The sequence below is a fragment of the Microcaecilia unicolor genome, chromosome 11 (genome assembly GCF_901765095.1).
Source record: "Microcaecilia unicolor chromosome 11, aMicUni1.1, whole genome shotgun sequence".
Classification (NCBI taxonomy): Eukaryota; Metazoa; Chordata; class Amphibia; order Gymnophiona; family Siphonopidae; genus Microcaecilia; species Microcaecilia unicolor.
In genome coordinates, this window is record NC_044041.1 from 57,939,760 (window position 1) to 57,965,475 (window position 25,716).

A 25,716-nucleotide genomic window follows, 5' to 3' on the forward strand; every position below is an offset into this window, starting at 1 on the left:
AGTTCTAGACTGCACAGGCTTACCAGCATCTACCAATTGCTGGAGACTGAGTAATACTGGGGCAGTTATAGGTTTACTCTAAAATCAGTAGTTCTCAGTCTCCATCTGCTGATAGGAGTGCAGAAACCTGAGCATTTGGATTGGTATGGAGGGATGCTAAGGAATAAACACACAGTTCACAACTAAAGTCCACTCAAATACAAAATTACACTACGGGGGGGGGGGGGGGGGGGGGGGGTGAGAGGGAGTATAATTTTTACTGTGTGCCCGGGTGCAGAAAAGTTTGGTCCCAGCTTTAGCACTGCATACTTCTATTTTGGACTGGCTATGGTCAGAAAGGATACTGGGCTCAGTGGACCCTTGTTTTGATCCAGCATGGCACATTTTGTGTCCTTAAGCATAAAATGTGCCACTTGTAAGGTGCATAGAAATTGGAGATGTGCGCTCAGGGACTGGGGATGAAGTGACTCTCTTCTACCAGACAGAACCACTTAGAGTCACCTGTTAAAAATACAACAAAGTCATAACTAATGATTTAGTGAGGTTTCAAAGCTGCTATATGAGTCTGAGAGCTTTCTTAATTAGGTGTCAGAACTACTATTTGGGACTGAGGGTTTTCTTAATGAGGTTTCAGAACATTTATCTGGGACAACGTTCTCTAATGAGGTCCTACCTCATGCCTGATTGACTTCTGAGGCTAGTAAAAGCTGAAAAAGTTATTCTGAGGTAAAACTCCAGCTGCCAGCTGAGCCCTATTTCTTCAGAAGAGCCCTGTCCATGGAGAACAACAGAGCAGTAATGAAGTCTCTCCAGAGACTTCCCTGATATGGCTCATGCAGCACGCTTGTGGGACTGGAGGTAGCACAGAATGTGCCTGAAGGGAAGGATCTCAGTTAACTAGAGCACGCACTCTCTTAGCCATTTCCAGGGAGGGAATGAGGAGCCCATGTGCACTGCACATCTGAACCTGCTCTTACAAAGCAGAATGGCAATCAGGGTGGGGAGTGTGCTGACACCCAAGTTCCTCCTCCTCCAGTGGCTACAGGAGCTGAACAACAGTTTCAGCATATGCCTGGGGTGAGAGTACTGAGTTCAGACAAGTTGGGGCAGTTAAGAAGGAACAATTGTTTTTTTACGATATATTTCTGTAGGTGCAATCAAACCCATGTAAGCCATCACTACCAGCTGACAGCCTGCAGAATATCTCAAACTGATAGACTTAATATGAATTTTATTTCATTAAATGACACCTTATAGATTAAATATATCTTCAGAAAATATTTCACACACAAAAAATAAAATAAATTTCTTCATGTTAGGTCTGAAATAGTGCTATTATCACAGAGCAGGGCCAGTGCTCAGGTAGCAGGCTGGGCTGTGCACGAGCGGGGCCGACGCTCGGCGAGTGGTTGGGTAGTACTTAAGCAGGGATGGACACTAAAAGTGAGTAATGGGCTTATATGCTGCATGAGTGGGGCAGATGTTCAGTGAGAGGTGGGCTGCATTGCACACGAGCAATGGGCGACGTGGCACACGAACAGAAGCCAATGCCCTGTGAGTGTGTTGGGCTGAGCATGGCTCCATGGTACATGAACCCACACTAGCTGTCCAACATTAGCAGCAGGATTGCTGTGTTAGAATCATAGGACTCAAAGCACAAATACAGGACAAGTCCAGCACTGAGGAAAAGAGAGATGGCAGGTCCCAGAATGCACTGCTCTATAAATCCTATATCTACACAGTTTTATGGAAGCAAACCAGTGTGCCCCCAACCTTCACTCCTTGAGACTACAGTGGTATTGTCCTTTCACCCCTTGGTGAGTTCCATTTGGCACCCTTATTTGCCAGGGTCAACCAACTGCTGTATATACAGATGGGATGTGCCAGTTGCCTGACTACAGCAAGGCGCAGGATCATGTGACATTCACATGCACCAAGGTTTAGGTGTGATTACACAGTACATATCATGGCAGCAGGATGGTGAAGATGGCTCTCAGTATGGAATGTCATTCTGGTAATACTGCAGCATATCGTATGTCCGACTCCTAAAGTAAAAAATGGAAGGAAATCTGGTGTCACAACTAGAAACACTCGGGTCAGTATTCAGCCGGCTAAGAATAACTGGCTAAAACAGACCCAGATATTCAGTGCCAGGTCATATCCAGGCACCAGCACTGAATACTTGCCAGTGCCCATATCACTCCTGGCTCTGCCCAGACTCCACCCCCAGACTGTCTGGCACTAACCAGGGAGTGCCGCAGAGTCAAAGGGGATAGTCAGCGACTCTGCCTGGGTAAGTGCTGCTGAATATTCCCTCCTGACCTGCTCAGCGCAATTTACATAAAAAGAGGCTCCCTGCTTAAATCGTTTTGAATATCAGCACCCCCCCCCCCCCCTGCTTTAACAAACATTGACTCTCATGCTGGCCTGCTCTTCTTGCCTTACTAGGTAATCTGTCAAACACTCACCCATGCTTCGCATATGCACACACCACCTTACATACATTATTTAGGGAGGATAATGTAATATGAGAAACAAGGAATGAGAAGAGTTAGCAATGGGTGTAGGGTACTGGAGGGAAATGCTGCAGGAGGTGGGAGGCGAAGAGACAGAAGTGAAAATATCAGACCTGTTGCTCAGGAAGCAGTTTTGAATGATTTTCAGGATGAAGTTTGCAGCTTCCCTCTCTGTCATATTAGGGCTGAACCTGTGTCTGTTGCAGAGGAAAAGCACAAGTTATATTATTACAAGACAGATTGTGAAATGTTCCAGCCTCAGAGCACCCTTGGCCCAAGTTAATGTCTCTCATTTGTTTCACAGACAGGATCATAGCATGTATGAAAAGTACCTTCAGCAGGCTCTGGGCACCTTTCTGCCATAAACTACCCTCAGGTTAAAGAAACCAGATAGGTTACTTACTTCAAAAGTTTGATGGTCTGTCCCCGGAAGCATGGCAGACCTGTATCTAACATTAGTGTCACAAGAGAGACCACGGCATCCATGTAGGGCCTGAAGGAGAAATGTGGGATATTAGCAGAGTGGCCCCACACATTTACACCTTGCCAGAGTTGCGAGAACAGCAGCAATCAGGGCTCAAAGTCTAATTGATACACACTGTTATCTCCTTTCTAGATCCAGAAAAGTCTCTGCTGCCCTAAGCACTACATAATGGCATCAGGCTGTGATACAATGGGGTGCAGGGACCTTGAGACACTCATCACCTATCCACACTTAATTATTTGTTTGTCCTTGAGATAGTCTAAATCCTTGGTTACTTACTGCACATGTATGAATTTGCCTCTTGAAGTTATTATAATTTGTGTTATATTCTGTACATTATTATGTTTTATTCACTTTATTGTTTGTTTGTAAGCCACACTGGACTCGAGTCTATTTTGGGCTAATGTGGGGTATAAATGTCATGAATAAATAAATAAATCACATTTGCACTTTACGACTGCACTAAAACAGATGCATAATATGTGTTGGTAATTAGGTGCGGAGATTCAACTGTGCAAATTCCATATGTGATTTTCCACCCTTGACTTGACTCTCGCCCTTTTTTTTCAGCAGGTAAAACACACACACCATCAGCGAATGCGTTCCTACAAACCTGACATGGTATTTTTACATAGGTAAATATAGGCTGACACACTTAAAAAAAGGTCTGATTATTGCCACCTTTGCTGTTCCCACAAACAGGCTATGTCTGAGGCAGAAGACTGCAGTTTCTTCTCTGCCCCGAGGGTGGCAGCTTGGAGCTGTTTAGCAGAATGACCCTTCCACACCTCCTCTGCTGCCCAGCCATCTAGAAGATAATGGGAGTCCAGATAATTTGTTACATTTGTATCCCACATTTTCCCACCTATTTGTAGGCTCAATGTGGTTTACATAGTACCGGAGAGGCCTTTGCAGACTCCGGTGTGAACAAAGACAAGGTGATGTTGTGGTAAGATAAAGTTCATGTAGCACAGCCACATTAGGGAATCGTAGAACGGAAGAGTTGTGTTATGCCCATTACATGCTTTAGTTTGGCTGTGTTGCAGAGATCAGGCATTTAAGTTGGATCGGTAGGGTATGCCTTTTTAAACAGGTTAATTTTTAGTGATTTCCAGAAGTTTAGATGGTCGTACGTCGTTTCAAGGCTTTTGGTAATGCGTTCCACAGTTGTGTGCTTATGTAGGAAAAACTGGATGCGTAAGTTGATTTGTATTTAAGTCCTTTGCAGCTTGGGTAGTGCAGATTTAGATAAGTTCGTGTTGATTCGGATGTGTTTCTAATTGGTAAGTTGATCAAGTCTGTCAAGTATCTCGGGGCTTCACCGTAGATGATTTTGTGAATCAGGGTGCAGATTTTGAAGGCGATGCATTCTTTGATTGGGAGCCAGTGTAGTTTTTCGCGGAGGGGTTTTGTGCATTCAAATCGCATTTTACCAAATATAAGCCTAGCTGCCGTGTTTTGAGCGGTCTGCAGTTTCTTTAAGGTTTGTTCTTTACATCCCGCATAAATTCCATTGCAGTAGTCTACGTGGCTTAGTACCATTGATTGTATCAGGTTGCGAAATGTTTCCCTCGGGAAGAATTGTTTCATGCGTTTGAGTTTCCACAATGAGTGGAACATTTTCTTTGTTGTGGATGCCACTTGGCTCTCTAGTGTTTACTGTCCATTGTAACGCCTAGGATTTTCAGGCTGTCTGAGATAGGAAGGGTGTGATCTGAGGTGCTGATACTTGTGGGGATGTCCGCGCTGTGTTGGGATGAGAGGAAAAGACAATGTGTGTTTTCTTTATTGAATTTTAGTTGAAATGCATTTGCCCATGAGTCCATGATGTTCAGGCTGAGCTTGATTTCGTTGGTGATTTCTGTCAGTTTGGTTTTGTAAGGAATGTATATTGTGACATCGTCTGCATATATGAAAGAGTTAAGGCCTTGGTTGGATAAGGACTTGGCAAGTGGTATCATCAATAAGTTGAACAGGATCGGTGATAGCGGTGATCCTTGCGGTACTCCACAATCTGCTTTCCACGGTGATGATATGTTTGATTTTGATTTTAATTTGTGGTTAGGAAGCCCTTGATCCAGCTAAGTATGTTTCTACCAATCCCATTAATATATTATGGTTTACCATGTCGAATGCATTAGACATGTCGAATTGGAAGAGAAGGAATAATGAAGAGGAAAGTCAGCCAGCAATGCAGAGATGTAGAATCCCCCTCCTACCTCCCCCATATCACCTCTTGAATAAAAAGCAGTGAGAACACAGTGATGTAGAAATGTGATGGAATCCTTGGGAAGTGACAGAGACGCCGGAAAGAGTGTTTGTTACCTGACTGCGAGATAGCCCCTCACACACATTTCCATGAACCATTTGAAAGGTGTGGCCTCCATCTTCCCACCCATGATCATCACCATCTCATCTGTGAGCTTAATATCTGGCTCCCAGCCCAAGTTTCCGCCTGGTGAACTTTCAAACATGAAGCCAAAATCTGCAGAAAAAGAGCACAGGGGAATCACAAGAGCTATCCCATGTTCATCAGGGACATGGGAGAATCACATGTGCTAGCCATCAGGGGACAGGTGTATAACCATGATAGGACTGACCAATGTGGATGATATGACCCTTCTTGTCCAGCATGATGTTGCCATTGTGTCGATCTTTGATCTGAAGCAGGAAGAGCAGGAGACTATAGGCTGCCATACTCCGGATAAAGTTATAACGAGCCTGGAAGAGTCCAAAAATGATTTAAATATGTGTGTGGGATACAGAGATCTGCCTCACGCTCTCTGTTAATGTGTGGGGGACAGGGAAACCCACCACACTCTCACCATCAACAAGGAGTGGGACAAAGAGACCTGCCTCATGCTCACTGTTAACGAGGTGTAGGACAGGGAAACCTACCATACTCTCATCATCAACATGTGGGACACAGAGACCCACCCGCCTCATGCTTTTAACAAGGTGTGGGACAGGAAAACCCACCACACTCTTACCATCAACAAGGAGTGGGACACAGAGACCCACCTCATGCTCACTCTCAACATTGTTCTGGTACAGGAGGTAACAGCCTATCACACACCTTCGCTGTTAATGTGTAGTTTAGAATAATATACCACGCATTCACGTTTATCAACATGTGGGACTGTGGGCTCCATCTCACACTCGTTACATGGGACAGAGTTAAAGGCATTTCACATATTGTTGACATCTAAGGTCACTCAGATTTGCATCCAGTGGAGGTAGTGCATGCAAATTTATCTCATGCATATTCATTGTGGATATCCTAAAGACCTGACTCACTAGGTGTGTCCTGAGGACCAGTTTGAGAACCCCTTTTATTGAGGGATCTCTAACTTCATGGTAGGTGCTGACCTAGAATGCAATTATGTTACCTTTTGAAAAGCCAGGGTGGACTCATCTCCATATTGCCTGGTGAAATAATCATACATGCCAAAGTCCGTCTGTCTGCCCAACTGGTCCCGAGACGCGCACTCAGGAATACATTCAATTATACCACACTGGGTCAGAGGAGAGCAAGAGATGAGGTTAGCTAAAGCACACAGTACGTTTCCACAAACAGAAGAAATTCTGATATATGTCAGCCTGCTTTTCTATACTGCAACCAGTCTACAGGAAGTAGTGGACATGGGACCTAATGACTAGCTTAATGGACTGGAAATCAGGAATTGGGTTCAAAGCCTGCTTTTCACACTGGTAGTCGTTTTAATTTCCCATTGTCTCACATACCCATTCAAGTCATAAACTATCTGAAGCTGGAACTCATGTATTAATATATAACCAATTATAACATGTCCTGGGTTAAGATATTACATACATGTATACCCTGGAGGAAAGGAGAAACAGGGGTGATATGATACAGACGTTCTAATATTTGAAAGGTATTAATCCGCAAACAAACCTTTTCCGGAGACAGGAAGGTGGTAGAACTAGAGGACACAAAATGAGGTTGAAGGGGGGCAGACTCAAGAAAAATGTCAGGAAGTATTTTTTCACAGAGAGAGTGGTACTTGGAATGCCCCTCCCGCGGGAGGTGGTGGTGATGAAAATGGTAACGGAATTCAAAAATGCGTGGGATAAACATAAAGGAATCCTGTTCAGAGGAATGGATCCTCAGAAGCTTAGCAGACATTGGGTGGCAGCACCAGGGGGTTGGGAGGCGGGGCTAGTCCTGGGCATAGGAGCCAACTTTTCAAAATGATTGGGGGTGCGGAATTTCTTTTTTTTTTTTAACAGGTGGTGTATTCCCCCCTTCCCTGTCCCCCTCCCTCCCTCCCCCATCCTCTCCCCCTCCCTCCCCCTACCCCCCAAGTTCCAGGCCCTCCCTCCGAGTTCCAGACCCCCCTCCCCTTCCCTCCCTCCGAGTGCCAGTCCCAACCCCAGCCCTACCTCTTCTCTCACAACAGTCCTCCACCGGTCTGCCCTCACCTTCCTACGTGCCACCCAGAATTTTAAAAGTCATCTTACCTCAGGGTCCCGGCGGCAGCAATGAAAGGCGAGCAGGCTCGGCGCTTCAGCCTTCCCTTCTCTCTCAGCTCTGGTCCCGCCCTCATTTCCTGTTTCCGCAAGGGCGGGACCAGAGCTGAGAGAGAAGGGAAGGCTAAAGCGCCGAGCCTGCTCGCCTTTTACTGCTGCCGCCGGGACCCCGAGGTATGATGACTTTTAAAATTCTGGGCGGCTGTTGAAAAGAATTACTTGGATGTTACATTTTCTGATTATTTACAATGTTCAGGTTTTGGATTTATAGTGAAAAGTACATGGAATATGTCAGATGTTAACCTGACGCAGAATCAATAAAAAACATTGAAACATAAAATTCTGGGCGGCACGCAGGAAGGTGAGGGCGGACCGGCGGAGGACTGTTGAGGAAGAAGAGGGCGGGCACTGGGCAGGTCGGACTGGCGAAGGGAACTTCCGGTTCTGACTTCCGATGGATGAAAACACTGGGGGTGCTCGAGAACCCAGAGTCGGCGCCTATGGTGCTGGGCAGACTTCTACGGTCTGTGCCCTGAAAATGGCAGATACAAATCAAGGTCAGGTATACATATAAAGTAGCACATATGAGTTTATCTTGTTGGGCAGACTGGATGGACCATACAGGTTTTTCTCTGCTGTCATCTTCTATGTTACTATGTTAAATGAGTAAGTCCTTTAACTGTTGAAATTCTGGTACATTGACAACATGACTTTAAACCTGGAATAATAACCAAAGCACTGCCTTTGACTTTCTTTTAAAAGGTGTATGAAGGGCAGGGTACCTATGGAGCTTTAGTCCTTATAGAAAGCCACATAAGGATAAGGGAAGGGAAAGGGAAATGGGACTTGATATACCGCCTTTCTGTGGTATTTTGCAACTACATTCAAAGCGGTTTACATATATACAGGTACTTATTTTGTACCTGGGGCAATGGTGGGTTGTGACTTGCCCAGAGTCACAAGGTGTGGTCCCCAACAAAGCTGTGTAATCAATATCTCAAACTCAGAGCTGTCCACAAAGCACCTCTAGAGTTTGCCAATATACTTCAAAAGAAACCAGTGAGGATCCTTCCACACAATGTGATGGCAGTATCTTATATTAACAGACGGAGATTTTTTTTGTGGGGGGGGGGGGACTTGGAGTACTTCCTTAGTGCTGGAAGCTTGTCTTCTTTTCCTATGGGTGGAGAAGCATGTAGAAATTTTCAGCAGTGCACATAGCAGGAACATTAAATACTTAAGTGGATTATCTCAGCAGGAACTCCCTAGACCCAAGATGGTAGGAAATTTCCAGGGAGGCATTCTTTCTCATCTTGACAAACTGGGGCCTACTCATATTAGATCTGATGGTCACAAGGTGCAATGTCAAAGTTCCAAGATTTTTCAGCCGCAGAAGAACGTATGATTCAGAAGTCCTAGACACCCTACTTCAGAACCTAGTTAAAGAATTCTCTGCTTTACATGCTCTCTCCCTGGCCAAATGACAGTGCTTCGCAAAGCTGCTCTTTATCTGGGTCATGTCATTCTAACAGCCCCAGACTGGCCCAGGAGACCTTGGTACACAGACCTCTTATGACTTCAGATAGATCAGCCCCTGTCTCTGCCTCTTCACAAACGTCTTCTCTCCCAGGGCCCAGATCCAAAGAAAAGCCATCTCCCTTCGATCTTATGCCTTGGCTCTTGAAAAGCCAAGGATGAGGAAGAAAGGCTATCCGGAACATAGGAGCCAACTTTTCAAAATTATTGGGGGTGCTAAGCCCAATGGAAATTACCCCTCCCTGGACATATCCAAGGAATTTTCTCAATATTGGGGGTGCTCAAGCATCCACAGAATCGGCTCCAATGATCCGGAAGATGTTTTTATGACTTTGCTAGAAAGTGCTCTACATCAATGGCTACTGCTAGAGTTTGGAGAGTCTTTGAGGCATGGTGTTCTGAAAGGGCTACTTTGCCTCTTCAGTCTTCTCTGGTTAATATTCTAGTTTTTTTTTTCACGTCGGGCTTAAGAAAGGTTTGACCTTAAGTTCCCTGAAGATGCAGGCGGCAGCTCTTACCTACAAAACTCTTCCTGGCAGCACACCTTAATTTAGTGCTTTAAGCACTGCTGAAGCCTCCCTTTGAGCCCCTTAAGAAACCTACTTTGAAGGATCTTACTCTAAAATCTGTTTCTCTTGTAGCTATTGCTTCAACAAGAAGAGTTTCTGAAATTCAAGCTCTTTCTAATAGACACCCCTTCATTTATTTCATAGAAGCTGGAGCTTCTATCTGCTCTGCTCCCTCATTTCTTCCAAAGGTTGTTTCCTCATTTCATTTAAATTAGCCCTTAATTCTTCCTCCCTTCCACTGAGAGGCCTGTAGAGATGAAATCATTTTTTGTGCATGCTAGATGTCCATCGTATCCTTATCAGATACCTTGAAGTGACTTTCATCAGTCCGACTGGCCCTTTGTCGTCTTTGGTGGCCCTACGAAGGGCCTACCTTTCCAAACTACTGTTGCACGATGGTTGAAAGATTATTTCCTCAAGCAAGCAGCTGCCAAGATATAAGCTGAGCAAGCAAGGCTCATTCTATTAGGGGAGTTGCTACGTCTTAGATAGATCACGAACATTATCAATGGAGGAAATTTATAGATCAACAACATGGTCTTCCATTCATACATTTTCTACACATTACAGACTGGATATTTTGGCCAGGAAAGAGGCCACTTTTGGAGCTTCTGTGCTTTTAGCAGAGGTATCCGTTCCCCTCCTAACCTGACTGCTTTGATACATCCTGCAAATTCTGGACATATTAGTCCAGAACCTTCCCCCCCCTTTTTTTTTTTAATTATTTCTTTCTCTGTGTTTGATATAATATGGTTCCTAAGATGTCTCTGTTAAGATATGCAAAGTTCTTTAGCAGTTACTGTTGCATCTTTGAAGTTTTTGTTACTACTCATGTTACCATAAGGAGGAAGGAGAATTTTGTTGGTGAATCCAGTATACCCAACTGCTTTGTTAATGAAATACTGAACTGGAGCAACTGCACAGTGGTTTTTATGGCAGAACTAAATTCTGTACTCTCTGTTTCCACCTGCTGGTAGATAGACATAACCTGCAAGTTCAGGACTGCTCTGTTAGGACTAAAAGAAAGAAAATTAGCAAGGTAAAATTATGTATCATACCTGATAATTTTCTTTCCATTAATTATAGCTGATCAATCCATAGACTGGTGGGTTGTGTCCATCTACCAGCAGGTGGAGATAGAGAGCAATCCTTTTGCCTCCCTATATGTGGTCATGTGCTGCCGGAAACTCCTCAGTATGTCGATATCCAAGCTCCATCCGCAGGACTCAGCAATTAGAGAATTACACCCACAAAGGGACACTCTGCCCAGCTCACCACCGCCGAAACGGGGGAGGGGAATTAACCCAGCTCATCCCCACACAAGTGGGGGAGGGGAATCCGTCCAGCTCATCCCCGCGGAGCGGGGGAGGGACACCACCCCGCCGATGCGGGGGGATCTGGCTTATCCTGCAACCGCGGGAGGAGCTGACTGACCCTAACACCGCCGAAGCGGGAGGGAGCGCCGGCAGAATTTATATCTCAATCCAGCCCCGTAAAACGGAGGGGAGAGGAATGCAGCAGCTCACTGTAACACAAACTCGTCTCAACTCCTGAAGAATCCAATTGAAAAAACTTGAACACGAAGTCCTCCTGAACAGGAACTGAAGACTAAACTTGAACCTGAAGTGCAACCAGAATATAAATAGTACAGATATCTGGGAGGGGCTATGGATTGATCAGCTATGATTAATGGAAAGAAAATTATCAGGTATGATACATAATTTTACCTTCCATATCATCATGCTGATCAATCCATAGACCGGTGGGATGTACCGAAGCAGTACTCACCCAGGGCGGGACATTGAAATCCCTGACCGCAACACTGAAGCTCCAAACCGGGCCTCCGCCCGAGCAGCCACAGTCAAGCGGTAATGCCTGGAGAAGGTATGGGCCGATGCCCAAGTTGCCGCCTTGCATATCTCTTCCAAGGAGACGGACCCGGCCTCTGCCATCGAGGCCGCCTGAGCTCTAGTGGAGTGAGCCTTCAGCTGGATAGGCGGCACCTTCCCCGCGGCCACATAAGCCGCTGCAATGGCTTCTTGACCCATCTTGCCACTGTAGGCTTAGAAGCCTGCAGACCCTTACGAGGACCTGCAAACAGGACAAACAGATGATCCGATTTCCGGAAATCATTGGTCACTTCCAAGTATCTGATGATGACTCGTCTCACATCCAGAAATTTGAGAGCAGAGTATTCCTCTGGGTAGTCCTCCCTACGAAAGGAAGGGAGACAGAGCTGCTGATTCACATGGAAGCGAGAAACAATCTTGGGCAGGAAGGAAGGCACTGTGCGAATAGTCACTCCTGCCTCAGTGAACTGCAGAAAAGGCTCTCGACATGAGAGTGCCTGGAGCTCGGAAACTCTTCTGGCTGAAGTGATAGCCACCAAAAAAACTGCTTTCAACGTCAGGTCTTTCAGAGATGCCCTCGACAAGGGTTCAAAAGGCGGCTTCTGCAAGGCTCTTAGCACCAGGTTGAGATTCCACGCAGGCACCACTGAGTGCAGAGGAGGGCGCAGGTGATTAACTCCCTTGAGAAAGCGTACCACATCTGGCTGCAAAGCCAGGGAAGCACCCTTCAGGCGGCCCCTGAAACAAGCCAGAGCCGCTACCTGGACTTTAAGGGAACTGAGCGACAGGCCTTTCTCCAGACCTTCTTGCAGGAACGCCAGCACTGAAGAAATTGGAGCAGTGAAGGGAGAAAGTGAGCCTGCTTCACACCACACTGCAAAGGTACGCCAAACCCTGGCGTAAGCAGTAGAAGTAGAGCGCTTCCTCGCTCTCAGCATAGTGGCGATGACCTTGTCTGAGAAGCCCTTCTTCCTCAGACGCTGCCGCTCAATAGCCAGGCCGTAAGACCAAAGGGGGAGGGATCCTCCATCACCACGGGACCCTGATGCAACAGGCCCTGCTCCACTGGCAGCCGCAGAGGGTCGTCCACTGAGAGCCTGATCAAGTCCGCATACCAGGGACGTCTGGGCCAGTCCGGACCCACCAGGATTATCCGGCCCGGATGCTTTGCCACCCGGTCTAGTACCCTGCCCAACATGGGCCAGGGCGGGAACACATAGAGAAGCTCCTGTGTCGGCCACTGTTGGAGAAGAGCATCTACTCCCAGAGATCGAGGGTCCCGTCCTCTGCTGAAAAAGCGCGGCACTTGGCAATTGGCCGATGACGCCATCAGATCTAGGCTCGGCTGGCCCCAGCGGTTCGTGACGTCCAAGAACGCCTGAGCCGATAACTGCCACTCTCCGGGATCCAAGGTATGGCGACTGAGAAAGTCCGCCTTGACATTCATGACTCCGGCAATGTGGGCAGCTGACAGCTGTTCCAGGTTCGCTTCCGCCCACTGGCATAGATTCATGGCTTCCTTGGCTAGAGGGGCGCTCTTGGTACCTCCCTGGCGGTTGACATAGGCCACAGCCGTGGCATTGTCCGACAGGACCCGTACTGGCTTCAACGCCAGTACCGGGAGGAACTCCAAAAGCGCCAACCGAATGGCTCTGAGTTCCAGGAGGTTGATAGACCACTTTGCCTCTGCAGGAGACCAGAGCCCCTGCGCTGTCCTTCCCAAGCAGTGGGCTCCCCAGCCCGTCAAAGAGGCGTCCGTCGTGACGACAATCCACTCCGGGGTCACAAGAGGCATCCCTGCAGACAACTTGTCTGTCTTCAGCCACCAGCTCAGCGCCTTGCTGGGTCCAAGGGAAGGCGCACAGCATAATCCTCCGACACCGGAGTCCAGCGCTGCAGCAGAGAGTGTTGTAGTGGTCTCATATGAGCCCTGGCCCAGGGCACTACTTCCATCGTGGCCGTCATAGAGCCCAACAGCTGCACATAGTCCCAAGCCCGAAGCGGGGAGGCTACTAGGAACTGGTCCACCTGAGCCTGAAGTTTGACAATCCGATTGTCCGGCAGGAACACTCTGCCCACTTGGGTGTCGAATCGAACTCCCAGATACTCCAGGGACTGAGTCGGGCGCAGCTGGCTTTTCTCCCAGTTGATGATCCACCCCAGGGAGCTCAAAAGAGCAATCACCCGGTCCACAGCTTTGCCGCACTCTGCATAAGAGGGGGCTCGGATCAACCAGTCGTCCAGATAAGGATGGACTTGTACTCCTTCCTTTCGCAGGAAGGCCGCGATGACCACCATTACTTTGGAGAAGGTCCGCGGAGCAGTAGCCAACCCGAACGGGAGGGCTCTGAACTGGACGTGTCGGCCCAGGACTGCAAAACGCAGAAAGCGTTGATGAGGAGGCCAGATGGGAATATGCAAGTACGCTTCCTTGATGTCCAAGGATGCCAGGAACTCCCCTGCCTTCACTGCCACTATAACAGAGCGGAGAGTCTCCATGCGAAAGTGCCGAACTTTCAAGGCCCGATTGACCCCTTTGAGGTCGAGGATAGGCCGTACAGAACCTCCTTTCTTTGGGACCACAAAGTAAATGGAGTAACGTCCCTTGCCAAGCTGATTTTCTGGCACCGGAACGACCGCACCCAGGCGGATGAGATTGTCCAAGGTCTGCTGCACTGCCACAGCTTTGACCGGAGACTTGCAGGGAGAGAGTACAAACCCGTCTCTTAAGGGTCGGCAGAACTCTAGCTTGTAGCCGTCTCTGATGACTTCCAGCACCCAAGCGTCTGAAGTTACCCTGGTCCACTCGCCCAGAAACGAGGACAGGCGTCCTCCAATCTGCACTGGGCCATGGACCAGGACCCCGTCATTGGGTACGAGACCCTGGGGGAGGACCGGAGGGTGCACCTCCGGGACGGCGGTCTCTGCGAAAGGAATGCTGCTTGGGGGAGAAGTTCCTCTTGAAGGAAGAGGGGGCAGAGGAGCCCGACTTGCCCAGGCGGTACCGACGGGCTTCCTGAAACCGTCCTCTGGAGTTACCGGGGCGAGCACTGGCCCGAGCCCTGACCTCTGGTAACCTCTTGCCCATAGACGTGCCGAGATCGGTCACAATTTTGTCCAGCTCGACCCCAAAGAGCAGCTTGTCTTTAAAAGGCAACTTAGCCAGGCGGGACTTAGAGGCGTGGTCAGCAGACCAATGTTTCAGCCAAAGCCACTGCCGCGCAGAGACTGTCTGAGTCATACCTTTAGCCGAGGCTCTCAAGACATCATACAGTAAGTCTGCCAAATAAGCCAAGCCCGATTCCAGGGCCGGCCAATCAGCCCTCAAGGAAGGATCCGAGGGGGAAGCCCGCTGCACAATCGTCAGGCACGCCCTGGCCACATAGGAGCCGCAAACTGAGGCCTGCAAACTTAAGGCAGCCGCCTCGAAGGACGACCTTAAGGCCGCCTCCAATCTTCTGTCTTGGGCGTCCTTTAGGGCCGTGCCACCTTCCACCGGCAACGCCGTTTTCTTAGTCACCGCAGTGATTAAAGAATCCACGGTAGGCCAAAGAAAGGCTTCCCGTTCACTTTCAGGCAAAGGATAGAGGCGGGACATAGCCCTAGCCACTTTGAGGCTCGCTTCCGGGACATCCCATTGAGCCGAAATTAAGGTGTGCATGGCATCATGTACGTGGAAGGTTCTAGGCGGGCGCTTCGTCCCCAGCATAATGGCGGAGCCAACAGGGGCTGAGGGAGAGACGTCCTCTGGAGAGGAAATCTTCAAAATGCTCATGGCCTGCACTAACAGGTTGGGCAAATCCTCTGAGCGAAAGATCCGTGCTGCAGAGGGGTCATCCGCTCCATCCGAGCGGGAATCCGTCTCCTCCAAGGAATCCCCAAAGGACCGTTGGGAGAACTCAGATACGCTGCCCTCATCTACATCAGAGGAGACAAAGTCCTCTAAGGCCTGGGAATCCACCCGAGGGCGTTTACTTCCGGGGGCCTCAACCCCTTTATCGGACAAGGGAGAAGGGGCAGCGTTCTGCATAAGGAAGGCCTGATGCAGCAGCAAAATAAACTCGGGGGAGAAACCCCCCAGACTGTGCACTTCAGCCGCCTGGGCCACAGCCCTAGACGCACCCTCAACCGGTGCTCGCAAGAGCGGGGGAGAAACATGCTGCGCATCCAAGATGGCGTCCGGCGCGACACTCCGCGAAGGAGCCGCGCGGGAAGAACGGCGCTTAACTTTAGCCGCTTTTTTGCCGTCGCCCAAATCAAGGGCGGCCATGGCATTAACGTCTCCCAGCTCAAGGGCGGCCCAAGAAGAAGCCGTCCGAGCAGAGTGGCCGGCCAAGATGGCGGAGGCGAGCAGCGGGGGATGGGCGTTTATGGCGGGAAAAACCGCCGCACCGGAGGAAGACCCGGGACACTGACCGGCCTCCAAACTGACACCCAACAAGACCCCCGCATCCCCGCTAGAAGCGCACATGCGGTCCAGGGAGCGATTCTTCGCGCCCTCGCCCTCCGACGCCATAGGCCACGTGGAGATCGATCGGGGAACCCCCTGCCCGCTATAAAAAGGTAAAAATTACCTGCTTCTCGCTCCGAGCTGTAACGAACTGGTGTCCCAGTGAGTAGCTGCAATAAACGTTCAAATAAACGTTGAAATAAACGCACTTAAGGACGTTCAAAATTTTTTTTTTTTTTTAACGGAGCCAGCGGGAGGGGGGAGAAAAGGAGGGACCTGGCGCCACCAGGTTTGCACTTGCTCAAGAAGAGCCCTCAACCCCAGGTACTCAACAAAACCTAAAAATTAGGCTTGGAGACGTAGCCAGAGCTGCTGCTGTGTGTGACCACCACCTGCTGAGATAGAGAACATACTGAGGAGTTTCCGGCAGCACATGACCACATATAGGGAGGCAAAAGGATTGCTCTCTATCTCCACCTGCTGGTAGATGGACACAACCCACCAGTCTATGGATTGATCAGCATGATGATATGGAAGTGATACCTAATTTCTCCTTGAAATAAAAGAAACTTGTTCCCATGTACTGAAATATAGAATAACGAGAAGGTAATGTGTGAATGATGCTTTATCCCTATATATCAAGTGACACACAGAAAGATGTCAGTACATGTGCTCTCTGCTTCTGCTGGAACAACAAAGAAGGTAACATATGGATGTGTGCTTTATCCCTATGCATCACACAACACACAGAAAGGTCAGTGTGTGTGGTCTCTGCTTCTGCTAGCTTGTGTTCCTTTCTTTCAATAACCTGCAATAAATAGCACACACTACATATCTGGGAAGGGCCAGGATATCGTGGATAACACAGTGACTCTTAACCCACCCCTCCCAAAACTAAAATAGCAGAAGGAAAGTGAGAGACACAGACATACAGAGAAATGAATAAGGGGCATGCAAGTGTGCTAGCTGTGCTGTTGTGTCACTTACCCCAGGGGCTGTGGCAACCACTCTGTATGGAAACACAAAAAGGTCCAGGCCCACTAACTGGAAAATGTTCTTAAACAGATCAATGATTTGCAAGGCGAGCATGTCCTGTTACATAACAAAGAATGAAGAACTTTAGAAGGTATTGAGTGGCCCAGCTTCCTTTTCTCATCACTGATTCTGCTACACAGAGAGGGCCCATATTTTGGATGTCTAGGACCATGACATTGATACAGGCTCTGAGTGTTAGGAGGATACCTCCATTGAGACAGATAACTAAGGGCTAAAGCACTTTCTACATCTGATAGCAAATCAAGGCTTCAATAAGGATGGGTGGAGATCGTATCAAGATTTACAGAGTTGTACAATCCTTCTGCCTGGCCAGCATCTTGGGAGCTTAACCAATGTCCTGCCTGAGAAAGGACTGAGTTGCTACCAGCAATGTTTTACCTGTCTGCAGTCATCGCCCACTTTAAAGATGGCTGCCTGCCAACTGACTCCGCAGTTCCCTCCTTCTGCACTCTCATCAATAGAGTCAGATCGGCAGCGCAGGCCTGAAAACAGAAGCAGAAATGATGAATTGGTCTCCAGAGATAAGAGTATTCAAATGTTGCCAGATTCCCCTTGTAGAAGGTGACTCACGGCTGTAGACAAGGTACCACTCAAGAGCAAGTCGTGATATCACAGTATAAGACTAACAACAGAGGAATCAGTCTGTCCTGCTACCTGGTCCATGGATATGTCACAAAAGAGGATGGTATATCAATTAACACAAGTTCCATCAAAATACCTATTAAAATTAAGAGTGTCTTATTATTGCACAGAGAAGCACATCTATAGCACCAAATTAAATGCAGACATTTTTTTTGTACCCCGCGCTTTCCCACTCATGGCAGGCTCAATGCGGCTTAGGTACTTATTTGTACCTGGGGCAATGGAGGGTTAAGTGACTTGCCCAGAGTCACAAGGAGCTGCCTGTGCCTGCAGTGGGAATCGAACCCAGTTCCCCAGGACCAAAGTCCACCATTCTAACCACTAGGCCACTCCTCCACATTCATGTGAAAACTATCAAGATCTAGCAATTTCTACAGTAAAGGAAAACCACTTTAATCTAGACACAAAGCACTCAAATGAATCTGCTAAATCCTTTCCAAGAGCTATGGAGGCCCCAGCTTTGAGCTGGGTTTCACCTAATATGGTCTGCCTCCGGATGTAATTAATAATCATATTACAAGGTAGAACATGATATATTCAATGTACCCTTCCAGATGAAGTTACCAAAGTTTGGTACTATTTTTTCCATTGAGTCTCATAACTTGTGTTGATAAGCCAATAACCATTCAAGATCAGTCATAGAGGGAACGATGTTTAGTGCGTAATGACGATTCTGTGCCTCTCTGTCACAAGTCAGGTTCTGTTCATCTATGATCTGCTCCCAGACCCTCATAGGACCCAAGGCCTGCGCGTTTCACCTTCTCCCAGGCCCTCACAGGACACAGAGCCTGCTCATCTGTCACCCTCTCTCAACCTCACACATGAATCAGGTGCTGCTCAGATCCTCTTCATGCCTGTTGTACCACATAACTCAGTTCACAATATAAATGCTACTTCTATGTTATTAGAGCCACTTTCTGTGCACAGTATACTCACCTTCCTTCTCCAGTTCACTCACACCACAGCGTTTCACTTTAAACTTGGCCAAGTAAGGGGCTTTTGCAGCACTGGAAATAAAGCAAAGTGCAAGAGGAGGATAAATGGGTAAACAGATCTGCTGAGTACAGGCTAGGCCAATGCCGGGAACACATTTCTGAGTGTGATGAAAGATTACTGACTCAGCTTGGCATCTCTTGGAGAGCCATAGGGAGTGGGAAAGGGTTTGTCCAGCTAATTCTGGGTTCAAATTCCCTACCATTTTAAAATTCTGTTCATGCAAAGTGTTGCCTAGTCAAACTTTATCCAGAACAAAAGACATTGATGGGGGCATTCCCAAGGTATGCTCAAACACTGGCTAACGGACTTACCAATTAACTGTGTTCAGCCAAACAGGTGGTCTAAAATTAACCAAACCAAAACAACTTTGCTCAGAACTTTATAACAGATATTCAGCTGGCCTTAATCTGTTTGACTATCTGCAAAAAAGTTAAGCAGATAATATTGTCAGGTTAAGTTTATCTGCAAATAGTTGGCTGAATCAGTGAGCTAGGAATGAGAAGAAATAGAAGGGAGTAGGTCAGAACAGTGACAAGTAAAAGATGAAGAGAAGAGGCAAGATGGCTTGCATTGGCTGCGACGATCCAGTCCTTCCTGTCCTCTTGACTTCCTTCTGTTGGGATCTTGGGGAACAGTAGAAGCAGACAGTAAAACTTTGCTCACCTCTGCATAGGAGTCCCTGATTTGTAGTCAATATCCAAAACAATAGCTTCAGGGTTACTTGGTAAATAGCAACCTACAAAGAAAAGAAAGAAACCGCACTGAAAATGGAGCCAATCACTGCATAATCCCAGTATCAAATACTATATAAACTTTCACTAGGGAGAGTGGAGAGACAGGTGGAGGCAGTGGTTGGGATGAGAACATAGAATGGGCTATGAGACTTCACGAGGAGGACAGACACACAGGGAGAGTAGAAGAAAGATTTGAGCCTCTAAAGGGAAATGAAAGGGAGTAAGAATGCAGAGAGACAGGGAGTGAGCCTGCACAGGAAGAACACTCATTTACCTCTTTAAATCCCTTTGTAAAGTGCCCCTGTGGGGGTCATTTTATAACAGGGCACCCATAAACATTCCCAAAAAGACATATATTATATATCTATTTTATGAAGGTGTTATGCTTTTATTAAACAGGCTCTCAGAACCACAATCAACAGCATACAAATGCACCTCAAAAAAGGTGTGTGCATATACATATGTATTTTATATGTTTACATTATTATTATTATTTATTTATTTAGATTTTGCTCACACTTTTCCCAGTAGTAGCTCAAGGTGAGTTACATTCTGGTACACTAGGAATTTCTCTGTCCCTGAGGCAAGGAAGGGTTAAGTGACTTGCCCGAGATCACAAGAAGCAGCAGTGGGATCTGAATCAGGCACCTCTGGATGTCAAGACTGGTGCGCTAACCACTAGGCTACTCCTCAAAATATTAAGAGATGTAATTATTCATATCATTAATTATACATATCACCTCCACCCCAGCTCCACCCAAACTATGCCCCCAGTAATGCCTATGTGTGGCACATGTATAAGTACAAACCTTCTTGTTGGCACGGTAATTATATGCCACACAATTTTAAAAGAAGAAATTAGATTTTACCTGTTAATTTTCTTTCTTTAAGTCCTTTCAGACCAGTTTTACACTCTCTGACAGAGGATGGACTGGGAAACACTGGTTTGATGACATCATCCTATATAAGGTCCTATGCAGCTCACAACCATCCAGTATTTCTATAATAAAGGAAATAAATATCCCTTCCCCAAAACAAGAAGCTAAAAAAAACAGATAATCAAGTCATAAGACAGCTCCTCAAGTAACACCAAAACTAATTCATCAATCTAATCCCAGAACTTAGCAGGATAAACACCCCCTAGCTTCCAGATCTGAAGCTGCTTGCTCACCCTTGCAAGAAGCATACACCACAGGTTGGTTGTGGACTGGTCTGAAGGGACTCAAGGAATGAAAGAAGATCTGATTTCTTCTTCCTCTTCATCCCTTCAGCCTAGTCCAGACATGTGAAAAGTACAAAAGAAGTATTTAAGGAGGGATGGATCTAGACAAGCTTGCCTCCAATACACTTTCCTCAAAAGCTGCATCCTGCTGAGCTTGCACATCCAGTCTTTAGTGATGAACAAAAGAATGCACAGATGAACCTTACAAACAGCCAGCAGTGAAAACAAGCTATTTTCTGTCCAAGAGGAAGCCTGTGCCTTAGTTAATATTTTCATGGTCACAGGCACCACCTGCCCCTGAATACTATATGCTGTGGCTGTCCTAATTAGATTGTAAGCTCTGTCAAGCAGGGACTGTCTCTTCATGTTCAAGTGTACAGCGCTGCATACATCTAGTAGCGCTTTAGAAATGATAAGTAGTAGTAGTAGTGGCTATGGTGTCTTTAGTCCAGTGGGCCACCATTGCCTTCAATGTTGCCTCCCCTTTTCTGAGTCCTCCAAACAATAAGAAACAGTGATCTGACTGTCCAAACACCTTGGTTCTCATCAAGTAACATCACAAGGCCCATTGCACATCTAATCAATGGAGCCACTTTTCGTCCTCACAATCTCCAGTCTCCAGAAACCAGAAAGATTGACTGGTTAATGTGAAACAGGGAAACAACTTTAGGCAAAAAGAAAAAGAACCAGATGAACCATAACTCTTTCCTCTGATATCACCAGGCTCAAAATAAGAAAGGGTCTGTAACTCCAAGATCTTCCTGGATGAACATATTACCATAAAGAACACCATCTTCAAAATGAAGTCCTTAAGAGATGTCTCCTGAAAAGGTTCATAGATCACCTTCACTAACACAAGAACAATGTTTAGGTTCTACGGGGGTACAACTGGACATTTCAAAAACAGACCAATGTCCAGGTGAGTCACCAAGGAACAACCCTGCATTAGCCCTCTGCAACAAACAACGGCCACCATCTGTACTGGCAGAGAGCTCAGGGTCAAACCCTTGTCCAGGCTATGCTGGAAAAATATAACATTTAAAATATCTAACAGTGAAGATTAAGCTAATTAATATGACAGTCCTAGAACCACAACTCAAATATCTTCCACACTCTGATATATGATAGAGAAGATGGCTTTTTCTAGAATGCAACAAAGGTGATATTACCTGATTGAAATATCCTCTGTTCCTGAATCTTGCCCTCTCAAGAGCCAGGCTTAAAACAAAACAGTAACATGCCCCGCATTTCAATCAGACCCTGAAATAGAAGGCCTTTCTTCCTTGCGATCAGCAGAGAATCTCCTACTTACAGCCTCATGGGATCCTCATACTATGGCCTCCTTTGCCAATCCAGTGCCACAGTGACAATGTGGGCTCTCCGCTCTCTGAATCACCCTTCCCACTAAGGGCCACAGTGGAAATACACACAACAGAGCATCTCACGGCCAAGGCTGCACCACAATGTCTATTCCCTCTAAGCAATAGTTCTTTCTGCAGCTGAAGAACCTGGGTACCTTGGCATTTCTGCTGGTCGCCATCAAATTCATGACTGGAACCACCTCTCATTCTCCTAGGTTCAGTGTGGTCCTATTTAGGAAGTCCACTTGCACATTCTCTACTCTGGCCACATAAACCACTGACAGGGACACCAGGCATTTCTCCACCCAATACATCAATAAACTCACTTCTGCTGCTACATGCTGACTCCTGGTGCTGCTCCAGTTGATAGTTAAATAAATATATAAGGTAGGGAGGAGGCCAATGATTGAAGCTTACCTGCAGGGTGCTATATGCTTATTGTGAATCGCAGACTTCTGAGGCCTTTTTTTCCTTCCTTATTTTGATAAGAACATAAGTGAAGTGAAATATTGGTATGTATTAGATCCACATTAGTCGAGATTTATAGTGTGGTTTTGGAGGTGGATTTCTTGTGGGTTGTTATAGCTGCTCCAGTAATTAACATATACCACCGTGTTGCAATGTTGGACAAAATCCAAACCACTTTGTTTTGTATCAGCAGCTTATACTTCAGGATCACCAGATGAATGGTTCTTGCATCCATGAACTTAATGTGGTCCACTTCAATTCCTCTGCTGACCACAGACCTTCAGCTTATATACTCTTTGTCCAGTTACCGAATGGTGTCATTCCACTCTGAATCTCCACATACCTGGTTTGACCCAGAATATGACACTGGCCACAAGCTAGACTTCCACAAGTGGTCTCTTGACCATGAAGTCGCATTGCAACTATTCGACATATGGGGCTTGCCTCAGATCGACCTGTTACTGACCCATACAATGCAAAATTTCCGTTCTGCTGCTGAAGGTGAAGGAACTCCCACACATGTCCAGTAAGCCAAAATTTTCCTTTAGCTAGAGAAGAGCTCTGGAACACAGGATCCATCAGAAGGACATCACCATGAAGTGTGCCTGCAACTCCCCTGCTTGTCTCCACAGAAGTGTCCCCTAGAACCGTGTTTCTCTTTGCCCTGCCCTCTGTTGCTCTTCACATGACTGTCACCAGCTGCTTGCAGCAACGCTGAAGTGGTGGCTGCTGCAGGTTGACCAATTCTGACTGCTCTGACCTGTGCCACCATGTCACGTACTATCAGATTCTCTCAGTGGCCCTCCTTATACTACTGTGGTGGTGATAAACCCCCTCCCTCCCTCATGACCGGAGACTAACATTTCTCATCACCTCCATAACCTCAAGCCATCTATTCACCGATATTCAGCAAGAGATAACTGTCTATCTCCCCCCCGAATATCCCCGTCAGCGGCTAGCCTAGTCACCGGTGTTACTGATGATTTTCAGCGGCCAGACAAACATTGCGGGTCTATCTTTGGCCGCTAGAACCTAGCCAGTCAGTCGATGAATATCGGCTTAACTGGCTACGCTTGTGGCACTAAAAGAAACCCGGATATGGCCCCAGCATTGAATTTCCAGGTTCGCTGGCTATAGCGGGAGTTTGCTGGTCTAACTCCCGCTGTCTCAATATCAGGGCCCATGAGCCTATCAATATTGGCTTTGTACATTAACTTAGTACTTTTTAGTTATAATTATCCCCAAGTATTTCAAGGAGTCCCCTGCCCATTTCAAGGGAAAGGGACCAGGTCACCTGTAGGGTTGGAATCAGTAGCCAGGGCTTCTGATCTTTTTTTTTTTTGTTTTTAATCAGAGCCCTAAAGATCAAACTGCTCCTAACTTTCTCCCTTGGAGGAAGATTTCAGATTGGCTTCCATAAAAATGACTCTATACCAGATCCAGACTGGAAATGCCTACCTCACCTACTGTCTGCTGGAGACTGAGAAATACTGACTGGTTGTGGACTGCAAAGGACCCAATGGGGACATCATCAAACCAGTGGTTTTCTGTCTTCATCTCCCTGTAGGCGAGCAGAAATCTACATGTCTGGACCGGTTTGGAGGTACGAAGAGGAATAATTTGTTTCCACATGTAAACCTGATTTACATGTAGAAGAATACCTCATAAAAGCTATCCCCCCAGTGTCCACAAAGAGAAAGAGCCCAGGGCAGCTACATGCTCTCTTACCAGGCTGCACTTTAACCTCTGACAGAGCTGACAGGCATGCCTTCTTCCTCTCCTCTCCCTTTGGGAAGGGCCTGACAAGAGAGATACATTCCAGTTACTGGATATGGTTCAAAGGGAAAGCAGGAAAAACCTCTATGTAAGTCCAAAGGAAATGACCAGAAAAATAGAGGATGATTCATGACTTCCACAAGTGGTTGAAGAACAAAAGATTTTATTGAAGCATCGAATAAAGATCCGACATGGGGCTGTGTTTCGGCGGTCAGTCCACCTGCATCAGGGGTCTGATACACTCACTCTTGAGAAAAATGTGTTTATTCTGGTACTGGAAAGAGATGCATCACATAACGAGACAGATATAACCTAAAAAAGTCCTGCAACAGCAGAAAGCATAGGTACATTGTGACTTGCTGCACTGCCATAATTTTTTAGCACTTGACTACGGAAGTGCAGCAAGTCACAGTGTACCTATGCTTTCTGCTGTTGCAGGACTTTTTTAGGTTATATCTGTCTCATTATCAGGCTTATTTTTGAAAGAGAAGGGCGTCCATCTTCCGACACAAATCGGGAGATGAGCGTCCTTCTCTCAGGGTCGGCCAAATCAGCATAATCGAAAGCCGATTTTGGGCGTCCTCAACTGCTTTCCGTCGCAGGCACGACCAAAGTTTACAGGGGCGTGTTGGCACCATAGCAAAGGCCGGACTGGGGCGTGATTAAGACATGTTCTCCAACTACGTGTGGAAGACGTGAGTCATCCTCTACTTTTTTGGACATTTCCAGTTACTGGATATACCACAAAGTAATGACTAGGGCAGTGCCCAAAGGGTCTATAAATGAGGAGCAGCCCATCAGAACTGTCATGCTTCTTGGTATAGAGGCTCATTTTCAAAGCACTTAGACATACAAAGAACAATGTCAGTGTCATTTACCACATTACTATTCATCTTTTCATACGAGAAGTTGGGCAAAACTGACTGTGTGCAAATTTCAAAACCTGCATCCTTCTTCCAGAAGTCATAAAGGACTCAATTTCATGCTGAATACATGGGAAAATATTAGTGGGACAGCTGGGTATGATCCATTCATGTATCATGCAAAACACTTGCTCTCAGTGCCATGCAGGGTCTTAATCTGTCAGTCCACCACCTTGTACACAGTAAGATCAGATCTCATCTCCAACACCACTGAGGGCTTCCTGGTGTTGGGGGACAAAACATATTTTAGATATGTAAGCGATAACAGGAAGTACCAAAATGGCATGCATAGTGAGGCTCAAAGGTGAAGGGGAGGAATATGTAGAAGCTGATAAGGATAAAACTGAACTTCTTAACAATTATTTCTGATATGTGTTCACGGATGAAAGGCCGGGGGCAGGGCCACAGAAAACAATTGCTAATGGAAATGGTGTTTGGTAGACCAGGACAGATTTTCAGTAGACTCTGTTTGAGAGGAGCTAGCTAAACTAAAAATATAGACAAGGCAATGAGGCCTGATGGGATACATCCGAGAGTGCTCAAAGAACTCGGGGAAGTTTTAGTGGCTCCGTTGTCTGCCCTCTTCAATGCTTCCTTAGAATCTGGAGTCATCCCAGAGGGCTGAAGGGCAGATGTGGTCCC

The 25,716-nt window shown here is 46.8% G+C and overlaps 1 protein-coding gene across 1 annotated transcript in view; it reads right to left on the bottom strand.

The window, feature by feature from the left end:
- Nucleotides 1–249: 249 nt before the first annotated feature.
- Nucleotides 250–25,716, bottom strand: part of PI4KA (phosphatidylinositol 4-kinase alpha) — a 205,370-nt gene continuing 179,903 nt past the window's right edge. The window contains exons 45-55 of the mRNA XM_030219598.1: nt 24,104–24,174; nt 19,254–19,326; nt 18,531–18,601; nt 17,331–17,434; nt 16,884–16,988; nt 6,390–6,515; nt 5,601–5,721; nt 5,326–5,485; nt 2,920–3,009; nt 2,630–2,713; nt 250–2,045 (exon numbers count right to left, since the gene is read on the bottom strand). Coding sequence (XP_030075458.1) covers nt 1,994–2,045; nt 2,630–2,713; nt 2,920–3,009; nt 5,326–5,485; nt 5,601–5,721; nt 6,390–6,515; nt 16,884–16,988; nt 17,331–17,434; nt 18,531–18,601; nt 19,254–19,326; nt 24,104–24,174 — 1,057 coding nt within the window. The 3' untranslated portion in view covers nt 250–1,993. The remainder of the gene's footprint in view (nt 2,046–2,629; nt 2,714–2,919; nt 3,010–5,325; nt 5,486–5,600; nt 5,722–6,389; nt 6,516–16,883; nt 16,989–17,330; nt 17,435–18,530; nt 18,602–19,253; nt 19,327–24,103; nt 24,175–25,716) is intronic.